Source organism: Pan paniscus, chromosome 20 (assembly GCF_029289425.2).
Source record: "Pan paniscus chromosome 20, NHGRI_mPanPan1-v2.0_pri, whole genome shotgun sequence".
NCBI classification, from domain to species: Eukaryota; Metazoa; Chordata; class Mammalia; order Primates; family Hominidae; genus Pan; species Pan paniscus.
This window is the reverse complement of record NC_073269.2, coordinates 24,575,460-24,589,330: the sequence shown is the minus strand read 5'-3', so window position 1 is coordinate 24,589,330 and position 13,871 is coordinate 24,575,460. Positions and strand designations below refer to the sequence as shown.

Sequence of the window (13,871 nt, the reverse complement as noted above, 5' to 3'; positions counted from 1 at the left end):
GCTGGAGTGCAATGGTGCGATCTTGGCTCACTGCAACCTCCACATCCCGGGTTCAAGCGATTCTCCTGCCTCAGCCTCCCGAGTGGCTGGGATTATAGGCATGAGCCACCATGCCAGCTAATTTTTGTATTTTTAGTAGAGACGGAGTTTCACCATGATGGCCAGGCTGGGTAATGATCTGTTTGGATTGGCATGTCTGTTTCTGGTAGCATTTTTCTATTATTATGTGTGCTGTCCATTGGTTTGAGATGTTATTGAATGCTTGATTATAGCTACATACGTTGGTTGAGTTGCATTTATGTGGTCTTCTAAGGGGTGTTTGGGAATACATGCCAAGCGTCTATAAAGATGCATTGATTGGATGTGTGTGTAGAAACTCTTTAGGCATTCATTTCAAATGGTCTGAGACTACATATTATTAGTCCCTTGATTTTTCTGGCAGTTGTTCAAAAAAGAATATATTTTCATCAAGTACATGTGGAGTGTGTTCTGGTAATCGTGTGATTTTAGGTATGAGTTGGCATTGTTGGATATCTATGTATTCGAGGCTCAGGAATTTTTACGGTGGCTTTAGTAGGAGTGGTAGCAACAGAAGTAGTAGTAGTAGTAGTTGTATCTGTTATATCCCTTTTATATTCTAAAATATTTTAGGCTGCGTGCATTGCCTCACACCTATAATCCCAGCACTTCGGAAGGTCAAGGCGGGAGGATGACTTGAGACCAGCAACATAGGGAGACCCCATCACTACAAAAAAAGAAAAAAATTAACTATTTTAGTCTATTTGTGTCAATCCTATGTTTTATATTAATTATTGGATATGTAATATGTATCTGATTAAACATAACACTGTAACAACTAAGATATAACAGTACTCGGCCTTGAGGTTCCAAGATGGCCAAATAGGAACAGCTCCAGTCTACAGCTCCCTGCATGAGCAATGCAGAAGATGGGTGATTTCTGCATTTCCAACTGAGGTACCAGGTTCATCTCACTGGGGCTTGGCGGACAGTGGGTGCAGCCCACGGAGCAGGGCGGGGCATTGCCTCACTTGGGAAGTGCAAGGGGTCGGGGAATTCCCTTTCCTAGTCAAGGGAAGCCGTGAAAGATGGTATCTGGAAAATCGGGACACTTCCACCCTAATACTGCACTTTTCCAACAGTCTTAGCAAATGACACACCAGGAGATTATATCCCGTGCCTGGCTCAGAGGGTCCCACACCCACAGAGCCTCTCTCACTGCTAGCACAGCAGTCTGAGATCAAACTGCAAGTCGGCAGCAAGGCTGGGGAAGGGGCGTCCGTCATTGCTGAGGCTTGAGTAGGTAAACAAAGCGGCTGGGAAGTTCGAACTGGGTGGAGCTCACCACAGCTCAAGGAGGCCTGCCTGCCTCTGTAGACTCCACCTCTGGGGGCAGGGCATAGCTGAACAAAAGGCAGCAGAAACTTCTGCAGACTTAAATGTCCCTGTCTGACAGCTTTGAAGAGAGTAGTGGTTCTCCCAGCATGGATTTTGAGATCTGAGAATGGACAGACTGCCTCCTCAAATGGGTCCCTGACCCCTGAGTAGCCTAACTGGGAGACACCTCCCAATAGGGGCCAACTGACACCTCATACAGCCGGGTGCCCCTCTGAGACGAAGCTTCAAGAGGAAGGATCAGGCAGCAACATTTGCCGTTCTGCAATATTTGCTGTTCTGCAGCCTCCGCTGGTGATATCCAGGCAAACGGTCTGGAGTGGACCTCCAGCAAACTCCAACCAACCTGCAGCTGAGGGTCCTGACTGTTAGGAGGAAAACTAACAAACAGAAAGGACATCCACACCAAAACCCCATTTGTACGTCACCATCATCAAAGACCAGAGGTAGATAAAACCACAAAGATGGGAAGAAACCAGAACAGAAAAGCTGAAAATTCTAAAAATCAGAGCACCTCTTCTCCTCCAAAGGAATGCAGCTCTTCGCCAGCAATGGAACAAAGCTGGACGGAGAGAATTACTTTGATGAGTTGAGAGAAGAAGGCTTCAGATGACTGGTAATAACAAACTTCTCTGAGCTAAAGGAGGATGTTCAGACCCATCGCAAAGAAGCTAAAAACCTTGAAAAAAGATTAGACGAATGGCTAACTAGAATAAACAGTGTGGAGAAGACCTTAAATGACCTGATGGAGCTGAAAACCATGGCATGAGAACTACTTGATGCATGCACAAGCTTCAGTAGCTGATTTCATCAAGTGGAAGAAAGGGTATCAGTGATTGAAGATCAAATGAATGAAATGAAGTGAGAAGAGAACTTTAGAGAAAAAAAGAGTAAAAAGAAATTAACAAAGCCTCCAAGAAATTTGGGACTATGTGAAAATACAAATCTACGTCTGATTGGTATACCTGAAAGTGACGGGGAGAATGGAACCAAGTTGGAAAACACTCTTCAGGATATTATCCAGGAGAACTTCCCCAACCTAGCAAGGCAGGCCAACATTCAAATTCAGGAAATACAGAGAATGCCACAAAGATACTCCTCGAGAAGAGCAACTCCAAGATACATAATTGTCAGATTCACCAAAGTTGAAATGAAGGGGAAAATGTTAAGGGCAGCCAGAGAGAAAGGTCTTTTCCCCACAAAGGGAAGCCCATCAGACTAACAGCAAATCTCTCGGCAGAAACTACAAGCCAGAAGAGAGTGGGGGCCAATATTCAACATTCTTAAAGAAAAGAATTTTCAACCCAGAATTTCATATCCAGCCAAACTAAGCTTCATAAGTGAAGGACAAATAAAATCCTTTACAAACAAACAAATGCTGAGAGATTTTGTCACCACCAGGCCTGCCCTGAAGAGCTCCTGAGGGAAGTACTAAACATGGAAGGGAACAACTGGTACCAGCCACTGCAAAAACATGCCAAATTGTAAAGACCGTTGATGCTAGGAAGAAACTGCATCAACTAGCAAGCAAAATAACTAGCTAACATCATAATGACAGGATCAAATTCACACGTAACAATATTAACCTTAAATGTAAATGGGGTAAATGCTCCAATTAAAAGACACAGACTGGCAAATTGGATAAAGAGTCAACACCCATCAGTGTGCTGTATTCAGGAGACCCATCTCACGTGCAGAGACACACATAGGCTCAAGATAAAGGGATAAAGGAAGATCTACCAACCAAATGGAAAACAAAAAAAAATTAGGGGTTGCAATCCTAGTCTCTGATAAAACAGACTTTAAACCAACAAAGATCAAAAGAGACAAAGAAGGCCATTACATAATGGCCTTCAATTCAACAAGAAGAGCTAACTATCCTAAATATATATGCACCCAATACAGGAGCACCCAGATTCATAAAGCAAGCCCTTAGAGACCTACAAAGAGACTTAGACTCCCACACAATAATAATGGGAGACTTTAACACCCCACTGTCAACATTAGACAGATCAACAAGACAGAAAGTTAACAAGATATCTAGGAATTGAACTCAGCTCTGCACCAAGCAGACCTAATAGACATCTACAGAACTCTCCACCCCAAATCAACAGAATGTACATTCTTCTCAGCATCACATTGCACTTATTCCAAAATTGACCACATAGTTGGAAGTAAAGCACTCCTCAGCAAATGTAAAAGAACAGAAATTATAACCAACTGTCTCTCAGACCACAGTGCAATCAAACTAGAACTCAGGATTAAGAAACTAACTCAAAACCACTCAACTGCATCGAAACTGAACAACCTGCTCCTGAATGACTACTGGGTACATAACGAAATGAAGGCAGAAATAAACATGTTCTTTGAAACCAGTGAGAACAAAGACACAACATACCAGAATCTCTGGGACACATTTAAAGCAGTGTGTAGAGGGAAATTTATAGTACTAAATGCCCACAAGAGAAAGCAGGAAAGATCTAAAATTGACACCCTAACGTCACAATTAAAAGAACTAGAGAAGCAAGAGCAAACACATTCAAAAGCTAACAGAAAGCAAGAAATAACTAAGATCAGAGCAGAACTGAAGGAGATAGAGACACAAAAAACTCTTCAAAAAATCAATGAATCCAGGAGCTGGTTTTTCGAAAAGATCAACAAAATTGATAGACTGCTAGCAAGACTAATAAAGAATAAAAGAGAGAAGAATCAAATAGATGCAATAAAAAATGATAAAGGGGATATCACCACTGATCCCACAGAAATACAAACTACCATCAGAGAATAGTATAAACACCTCTATGCAAATAAACTAGAAAATCTAGAAGAAATGGATAAATTCCTGGACATACACCCTCCCAAGACTAAACCAGGAAGAACTTGAATCCCTGAATAGACCAATAACAGGCTCTGAAATTGAAGCAACAGTTAATAGCGTACCAACCAAAAAGAGTCCAGGACCAGATGGATTCACAGCCAGATTCTACCAGAGGTACAAAGAGTAGCTGGCACCATTCCTTCTGAAACTATTCCAATTAATAGAAAAAGAGGGAATCCTCCCTAACTCATTTTATGAGGCCAGCATCATCCTGATACCAAAGCCTGGCAGAAACACAACAAAAAAAGAGAATTTTAGACCAATATTCCTGACGAATATTGAATCAAACATCCTAAATAAAATACTGGCAAACTGAATCCAGCAGCACATCAAAAAGCTTATCCACCATGATCAAGTTGGCTTCATCCCTGGGATGCAAGGCTGGTTCAACATACACAAATCAATAAATGTAATCCATCATATAAACAGAACCAAAGACAAAAACCACATGATTATCTCAATAGATGCAGAAAAGGCCTTCAACAAAATTCAACAGCCCTTCCTTCATGCTAAAAACTCCCAATAAACTAGGTATTGATTGGATGTATCTCAAAATAATAAGAGCTATCTATGACAAACCCACAGCCAATATCATACTGAATGGGCATAAACTGGAAGCATTCCCTTTGAAAACTGGCACAAGACAGGGATGCCCTCTCTCACCACTCCTATTCAATATAGTGTTGGAAGTTCTGGCCAGGGCAATCAGGCAGGAGAAAGAAATAAAGGGTATTCAATTAGGAAAAGAGGAAGTCAAATTGTCCCTGTTTGCAGATTGTATGTTTAGAAAACCCATCGTCTCAGCCCAAAATCTCCTTAAGCTGATAAGCAACTTCAGCAAAGTCTCAGGATACAAAATCAATGTACAAAAATCACAAGCATTCCTATATACCAATATCAGGCAAAAAAGAGCCAAATCATGAGTGAACTCCCATTCACAATTGCTACAAAGAGAATAAAATACCTAGGAATCCAACTTACAAGGGATGTGAAGGACCTCTTCAAGGAGAACTATTCAAGGAGAACTACAAACCACTGCTCAATGAAATAAAAGGGGACACAAACAAATGGAAGAACATTCCATGCTCATGGATAGGAAGAATCAATATAGTGAAAATGGCCATACTGCCGAAGGTAATTTATAGATTCAATGCCATCCCCATCAAGCTACCAATGACTTTCTTCACAGAATTGGAAAAAACTACTTTAAAGTTCATATGGAACCAAAAAAGAGCCCATATAGCAAAGACAATCCTAAGCCAAAAGAACAAAGCTGGAGGCATCACGCTACCTGACTTCAAACTATACTACAAGGCTACAGTAACCAAAACAGCATGGTACTTGTACCAAAACAGAGATATAGACCAGTGGAACAGAACGGAGCCCTCAGAAATAATACCACACATCTACAACCGTCTGATCTTTGACAAACCTGACAAAAACAAGAAATGGGGAAAGGATTCCCCGTTTAATAAATGGTGTTGGGAAAACTGGCTAGCCATATGTAGAATAAGGTGAGACATAGGAGATCTTAGAAAGGCTAAAGGTGATCTTGGAGAAACTAAGTCTCCATGCTGGGAGTGCACTGTTGCTGTCAGTCTGCAAATTCTTAATCAGATACTGTGCTTGGCAAGCAGATGGTGTAATTTGTCATTTGTCTGCAGTGGTGTGTATGCTTGTGTTACCCTGGTTTATGTGGTTGGAATTTAAGTAATAACAAGACAGTAAAGTCACTCTGATGACTAGCAGAGGTGAATAAGAAAGGCAGTAAGACCAACTGAGAAGCTACCCAAATTTGTAGCCAGGTTGTTTTTTTTTTTTTTGAGACTGAGTCTTGCTCTGTCACCCAGGCTGGAGTGCAATGGCGCAATGTTGGCTCACTGCATACTCTGCCTCCTGGGTTCAAGCAATTCTCCTGCCTCTACCTCCCTAGTAGGTGGGATTACAGGTGGCTGCCACCATACCTGGCTAATTTTTGTATTTTTTAGTAGAGACAAGGTTTCACCATGTTGATCAGGCTGGTCTTGAACTCCTGACCTCAGGTGATCCACCCACCTCGGCCTCCCAAAGTGCTAGGATTACAGGCATGAGCCACCGCACCAAGCCCAGGTTGTTGTTCTTAAGCAAGTAAACGAGTTATTCCAGTGATGGCTACAGGTGATGTTGAAGTTAAAAATATGAGGTGAGTGGCAAGTAAAACTGGATTGTAGTACACCTTCAATTACTCTTATGGAAATATTGATGCAATCAGTGACTTGAAGAAAACAGTGTAGTGCCACTGTTGTAAAAGGTGTAACAAATCTAGGTCTAGTGAGAATTTGGAGAAAAGTTGGAGATTTTGCATAATTCTAAGTCTCCTCTTTTACCTGTAGTCAATAAGTATTTTCATATCCATGGGCCAAGATGTCCTGCTGGGAGATAGAGTTGGCATTTAGTCAAATGCTCCCCTTGTAAGGTATAATCTTTGTATCATTGTCTTCCTTATCCTTTGTGACTATTAAGGTTGGTTGATTAAAGTAAGAGTAGGAAGGGCCGGGGGTGGTGGCTCATGCCTGTAATCCTAGCACTTTGGGAGGCCAAGGCGGGCAGATCATGAGGTCAGGAGTTCAAGACCAGCCCGACTAACATGGTGAAACCCCGTCTCTACTAAAAATACAAAAATTAGCCGGGCATGGTGGTGCGTGCCTGTAGTCCCAGCTACTTGAGAGACTGAGGCAGGAGGATCACTTGAACCCGGGAGGTGGAGGTTGCAGTGAGCCAAGATCGCGCCACTGTGCTCCAACCTGAGTGACAGAGCAAGACTCTGTCTCAAAAAAATCAATAAGTAAATAAAAATAAATAAATAAAGTAAGAGTAGGAGGTTGTTCTTATGAATGCTTTCTCTTTTATTTAAATTAAAACATGCCGGGTTAAGACCTTCTTGGGATGTGCTCACTTTGTCTAGGGTTTTCAATTCTCTTTTTAGCAGCCTGGTTAATTTCTATATACATCTTGCTGCTGTGGGATTATAGGGTAGGTGGAAATTCCATTGTGTATCTCATTGATCTGATGTCACTTGTGTAGTCCTTGATGTAAAATGAGTTCCCTGATTATTTTTAATTTTAGGGGCTTCCAATTATTTTAGGAGCTCTTAGAAAATTGAGCTGCCCAATTTCCTGGCAGGGCATGGTGGCTCATGCCTGTAATCCCAGCACTTTGGGAGGCCGAGGCGGACAGATCACTTGAGGTCAGGACCTTGAGACCAGCCTGGCCAACATGGCGAAACCCCGTCTCTACTAAAAATACAAAAAAATTAGCCAGGCATGGTGGCAGGCACCTGTTATTTAAGTTACTCGGAAAGCTGAGGCAGGAGAATCACTTGAACCCAGGAAGCAGAGGTTGCAGTGACCCGAGGTTGTGTCATTGCACTCCAGCCTGGGCAACAAGAGCGAGACTCCATCTCAAAAAAAAAAAAAAAAAAGATATGTTTTATGTTCCAGAATGTGGGCTACCTTGGTGAATGTTCCATGTGAACTTGAGAAGAATGTATATCCTGCTATTGCTGGTCTAAGTGTTTTGATTTTCAGTTCAGTCCAGTTGTTTGATGGTACTGTTCAGTTCAACAATGTCCTTCCTCATTTTCTGCCTGCTGGATCTGCTATTGCTGATAGACAGGTATTGAAGTCTCCAGCTATACTTCATGGCTCCATGCAGTTCTCCCTGCCGTTCCATCAGTTTTGCCTCATTATTTTGCCACTCTGTTTTTATGCACATACACACTAAGGATTGCCTTGTCTTCTTGGTGAATTGATCACTTTGTTATTACATAATGCCCCTGTGTCACTGAGATTTCCAGGATGTGAAGTCAGCTTTGTCTGAAATGAACATAGCTGTGTTGCTTTTCTTTTTCTTAGTGTTAGCATGGCATATCTTTCTTCATTCCTTTATTTTTAATGTATCTATAACTGTATATTTAAAATGTGTTTCTTTTCAACACCGTATATTTGATCCATTATTGACAGTATCTGTCCACCATTTGTTGTATTTAGACCATTGATGTTTAACATGTTATTGATTTAGTTGTATTAATGTCTCCCTTTTTCTTTTTATGTTTTTCTATTTGTTGTTGTTCTTCCTTTCCCATCTTCTATTCTTTTTCTACCTTATCTGCTTTCATTAAGCATTTTACTTGATGCCATTTTTCTCCCCACTTAGCACATCAATTATAGTTTTTTGTTGTTTTTTAAGTTTTACTCATTGTCTTTGAGTTTGTAGTACATGCTTACAAGTAACCCAAGTCCTCTTGTAAAGAACACTGTACTACCTCACTGGTTGTGCAAGTACCTCATGAAAAAGTATTCCCAATTCCTCCTTTCCTGTCCTTTGTAACATTGCTACCATACGTATCATTTATCCATAAGCTGGACTTACCAAATATATTGTTCCTGTTAGTGTTTTGGACAAACTCATCTGTCAGATTACAAAAAAGAGATTGTATTTTACTTGTATTTATTTTTTCTCTAATACCCTTCTTTATCGTTTTTCTTTTTTGTAGGGAATTTTTTCTAACAGTTCTTTCAAGGCAGGTACGCTAGTGACAGATTATCTTTTCTTATCTCATAAAGCTTTCATTTCTCTTCCATTTTGAGGGATATTCTTGCTCTATACAGAATTCTATGTGGTTGGGGGTTTTGTCTTACAATGTTTTAAACATTTCACTCCAGTCTCTTCTTGCTTTCACTTTCTGTAAAGAGTCTTGGGCTGGTCCTGGTGGCTCACATCTGTAATCCCAGCCCTTTGGGAGGTCAAGGTGGGCAGATCACTTGGGGCCAGGAGTTTGACACCCACCTGGCCAACATGGCAAAACCCCATCTCTACTGAAAATACAAAAAATTAGCTGGATATGGTGGTGCGTACCTGTAATCTCAGCTACTCGGAGGCTGAGGCAGGAGAATTGCTTGAACCCAGGAAGTGGAGGTTGCAGTGGGCCAGGATCGTCCCACTGCACTCCAGCCTGGGCAACAGAGTGTGACAATGTCTCAAAAAAAAGAGTCTGACTTAATTCTTTTATGTTTTTATAACAAAGATGTTGTTTGTTCCCCCTGTAACTTCTTTGAAAGTTTTTCTTTGTCTTTTAATTTTCTCCTTGAATATGATACACCCAGGTGTGGATTTGGGGGTATTTATGTTGCTTGGCATTCCTGGATATGTCCTTTCATGTATAACATTAATTTTGGGAAATTATCAGTCATTATTGCTTCAGTTATTTCTTCTGTTTCTTTCTTGTCTTTAGTTAGTACTATTATGTGTATGTTCCACTTTTTGTAATTTTCTGACAGTTTTTGGATCTTCTGATGTCTTGTTTCTCCTTTTCAGTTTGACGGGTTATACTGACAGTTCTTCAAGATCACTCATCATCTCTTCAGACATTTCCACTGTATTGATGAACCTGTAAGGCTGTTCTTCATTTCTGTTGCAGTGTATTTTATGTCCTTCGTTACCTTTTGATTCTTCGTTAGAATTTCTATATATCTGCTTAAATTGTCTATTTTTTCTTTCATGTTGTTCAACATTTCCATGAGAACCCTTAGTATATTAATCATATTTGGTTTAAATTTCTGATCTGACAATTCCAACATCTCTTCTATACCTAATCTGGTTCTGGTGCTTGACCTCTGTCTTCTAATTCTGTTCTTAAAACCTTTTTGTATTTCGTATAATTTTTGTTGAAAACTCGACAAGATGTACTGGGAAAAAGAAACTGAGGTAAATAGGCCTTGAGTGTGAGGTTTTAGGTTTATCCTACTGGGTTTTGTCTCTGTTTACTGTTTTCAGTAGCCGTAGATGTCAGAGGTTAAAATTTCCTTTGGTGTCCTTGCTTTTCTCTCTCCTGTCATCTTTGGGGTTCTCTAGACACTTGTTAAATAAAGTCTGAAACATGCAGAAAGAAACAGTGCAATATTCTTTCATTGCAGTCACCTGTTTTTAAACAGAAACCCTAATGACAATAGTGGTAAGGTGTAGGTGGAAGGGAAACATGTTATAGTCCTATGATTTGATCTCAGTCTTTTAGTGAGCCTGTGCCCGAGCTGTGATGTTTTGTGATATGATAAGAAAGATACTTAGTCTTTGTGTGTGATTCCTAGCACAGAGCTCCTAAATCCCTTGAATTTCACAAGTGAGAAGGGTGAAAGGATCCTCCTTGTTTGCAAAGCAGCACTCTTAGGAGATCCTAGATGACTTTAGGATTAGGATTGGTGACCAGAAAGACCTGCCCTTGAACTTTCAGCCCTAGCCCCCAGCCTCACAAGAGAAAAGAGGAGCTGGAGATTGAATTAATCATTAGTGTGTAATGATTTAATCAATCATATCTGTGTGTTGGGACCTTCATAAATATTGGGGTTCTGAGAACTTCCATGTTGGTGAACATATTGAGGTGCTGTGAGGATGGCACACCCAGGGAATGCATGGAAACATCCCACCTCCTCTGCATACCGACCAATGGGCCTCTTCCACTTGGCTGTTCCTGAGTTGTATGTTTTGTAATTAAACCGGTGATGCTAAGTAAATCACTCTCCTGACTTCTGAGGGAGGCCCTAGTGAATTACTGAACTATAAAGGGTGGTGTGGGAACTCCAGATTTGTAGTTGGCATGTAGAAGCATGGGTGGCCTGGGCACCCTACCGTGTGGCTTGCATCTGACATGGGGGCAGTCTTGTGGGACTGAGTCCTTAACCTGTGGAGTCTGACTAATTCTGGGTACTTAGAATTGAATTAAATTTTAGGGCACAGTCGATGTCAGAGATTTGGAGGATGGCATTGGAAAAGACACCTTGTATTGGCGTTGGGAAGACAAAAAACGGTTCACCTTCACACATGCTTCTGTGTCCCTGCCCCCAGGTCACATAGGCTTTGGTAAAATCATAGTAGGTTGGGCTTTTGTTGAAATGGAATTTTTTGAGAACAGGTCTTCTTAAGAAGAACATTATATTCTGGGAATATTACAAAATTGTTACTTTTCCTATTCGTCTCTCAAATTTTAGAGAGAAAACTTTGCCTTATGACCCTCAATTCTTTAATGGATCCAAGAAGGGTAATTGATTTGATGTTTATTTTTTACTTGCACGGCTGGGATTGACAATTTCTACGTTCCTTACTTGTAAGACCAGAAATTGGAAGTCTCTGACTTCATTTTTTTGTGATGTTTGATGGATGATAGCTTTAAAATCTCATTATTGCCAGGCATGGAGACTCACACCTATAATCCCAGCACTTTGGGAGGCGGAGGCAGGCAGATCGCTTGAGCCCAGGAGTTCAAGCCCAGCCTGGCCAACATGGCAAAACCCTGTCTCTACTAAAAACACAAAAATTAGACGGGTGTGGTGGTGCACATCTGTAATCCCAGCTATTCAGGAGGCTGAGGCACAAGAATCGCTTGAACCTGGGAGGCGAACGTTGCAGTGAGCCGAGATCACGCTACAGCACTCCAACCTGGGCAACAGCGAAACTCGGTCTCAAAACAAATGAAATAAAATAAATAAAATAAAATCTCATTCCTCCTTTTCTACTATGTACCCTACATCCAGATGTGGTAGGAAGAAAGCCTGGGTCACCCTCATTTGGTGCTGGTGAGACATTCAATCCACATTAGCCCCTGCTTGTATGCTTGAACTCCCACACTAGCCCACTCCCTAACCTCAGTGAAAACCCCTAGCCAGCCTACCCGAGTCTTCCCAAAGTCTCAAGTAAACGTGTAATAAACCCTCTCCTGGTATACAAATTTTGTAGAGGTGTAAGTTGCCATACGTTCCTCCTCAGGCCTGAGCTCTAACTTCCCAGTAATCTCCTAGATCCATGAAATGTGAGAGAGAGAAAAAGGAAGAACTGAGCCTGTGATAAATATTACACAAACAAATTGAAATTAATACTTCTGCAAAGGAATATTTTCACTCAGCCAGCTGGATTTGAGTACTTATAGTGGAACAGGAATTAAAAGAAATTTTAAAAATGTATAAGCAAAAACTCAGTTGTATGTAAGAAAAACCAGTTCCCCCTGAGGAAGAGAAAGATCTGAAGTCCTTTAAAAATTGACTGCCTGTTTTTCTGTAGCTAGTGAGCCTTATCTCTCCCTTTCCCAGGCATTGTGAAGACTGTTTCTCTAGCTGTGCAGCTGCAAGGTCACTAAACAGATAATCTCAAGTCGTAAAACATGTTGTCGTTCCTTGAAAAGTAAGAAGTAATGTAATGCGTGTTTTAATTGAATAACTGTCTTTGTTTCTCGCTTCTGTAATACACTTCCCCCTGCACAAATCTCCCCCCCACCCCACGAAATGGTTAAAAGGTAGCTTGACTCTGTTTGGGGCTCAGTTCTTTGGATGTTAATCCAACTGGGTCGGTGCACCTAAATAATTAAATAATTCCTCCTCAACCCCTCAATCTCTCTGATTCCTTAATTACTCCACTGCAGTAGTGGCCTGGAGTCCTTCAGGACATGGCCAGCAGCTCCTTGTGACAATTTAGCTTTCCACAGGCCTCCTGGCCTCTCGTTTGTTGATGGGAATAAAAGAAAAGCCTACAGTTCTTGAAGGTGTATTTATTTATTAAAACCTTATCCAGATTGATTCCATGCGTAATGAAATGCTGAGTGATATGGTACGTAATAAGGTAGGAAATGAGTTTTTCTCACAAGGGATTAATGGTCTTAAAATTTGTTTCATTTGTATAGCATTTCTCTTACTTTTCCAGTGTGAGCTTGAGTCCACCTTTAGAGAACAATAAGGTTTCAGATGATCACAGTAAAAATTTAGAAGTAATTGACCAGGCACAGTGGCTCACGCCTGTAATCCTAGCACTTTGGGAGGCCGAGGCGGGCAAATTGCCTGAACTCAGGAGTTCGAGACCAGCCTGGCCAACATGGTGAAACCCCGTCTCTACTAAAAATACAAAAAATTAGATAGGTATGGTACACACCTGTAATCCCAGCTACTTAGGAGGCTGGGGCACGAGAATCATTTGAGCTCCAAAGGCAGAGGTTGCAGTGAGCCAAGATCGCACCACTGAACTCCAGCCTGGGCAATAAAGCAAGACTCTGTCTCAAAAAAAAAAAAAAAAGAAAGAAAAAGGAAAAAGAGAAAAATAGAAGTAATTTCTGTGTGTTCATGACAGCATGAATTTTATGAGGAAGTCAGTGTGGACAGTCGTAGTTCTGACAGCTGAGTCATACACCAAATGTTTGGAGAACACAGAATTGTATGGGAACTTCTTACAAATCAAGTATAGATCCCCAGTACTGCCAGTCTTACCCATCCTCTGTAAACATATGTGGAATGTTTCAGGACTCAGTCTCCTTTGAGGATGTGGCCGTGAACTTCACCCTGGAGGAGTGGGCTTTGCTGGATTCTTCACAGAAAAAGCTCTATGAAGATGTGATGCAGGAGACCTTCAAAAACCTGGTCTGTCTAGGTAAGGATATCAACATTTCTTTCCTCAGTTAAATATAGAACACAGAACAAGTGTTTCTTGCTCAACAGCTGTGTTCCAAGATTTGAAATGTGGAAAGGGAATCTTTCAGTGATTGAATCAGACAGTCACAGCTAATCAT

At 41.1% G+C, this 13,871-nt stretch overlaps 1 protein-coding gene across 2 annotated transcripts in view; it reads left to right on the top strand.

Annotated features, from left to right (window-relative positions):
* Nucleotides 1-13,871, top strand: part of ZNF14 (zinc finger protein 14) — a 42,070-nt gene that overhangs the window by 7,100 nt on the left and 21,099 nt on the right. Inside the window, exon 2 of one of the 2 annotated variants that reach the window (XM_024926772.4) lies at nt 13,606-13,732. In XM_024926772.4, the coding sequence (XP_024782540.2) occupies nt 13,606-13,732 (127 nt within the window). Of the gene's footprint in view, nt 1-5,560; nt 13,733-13,871 lie in introns of those variants that run through there. The other variant, XM_034945097.3, reaches the window with a different exon arrangement.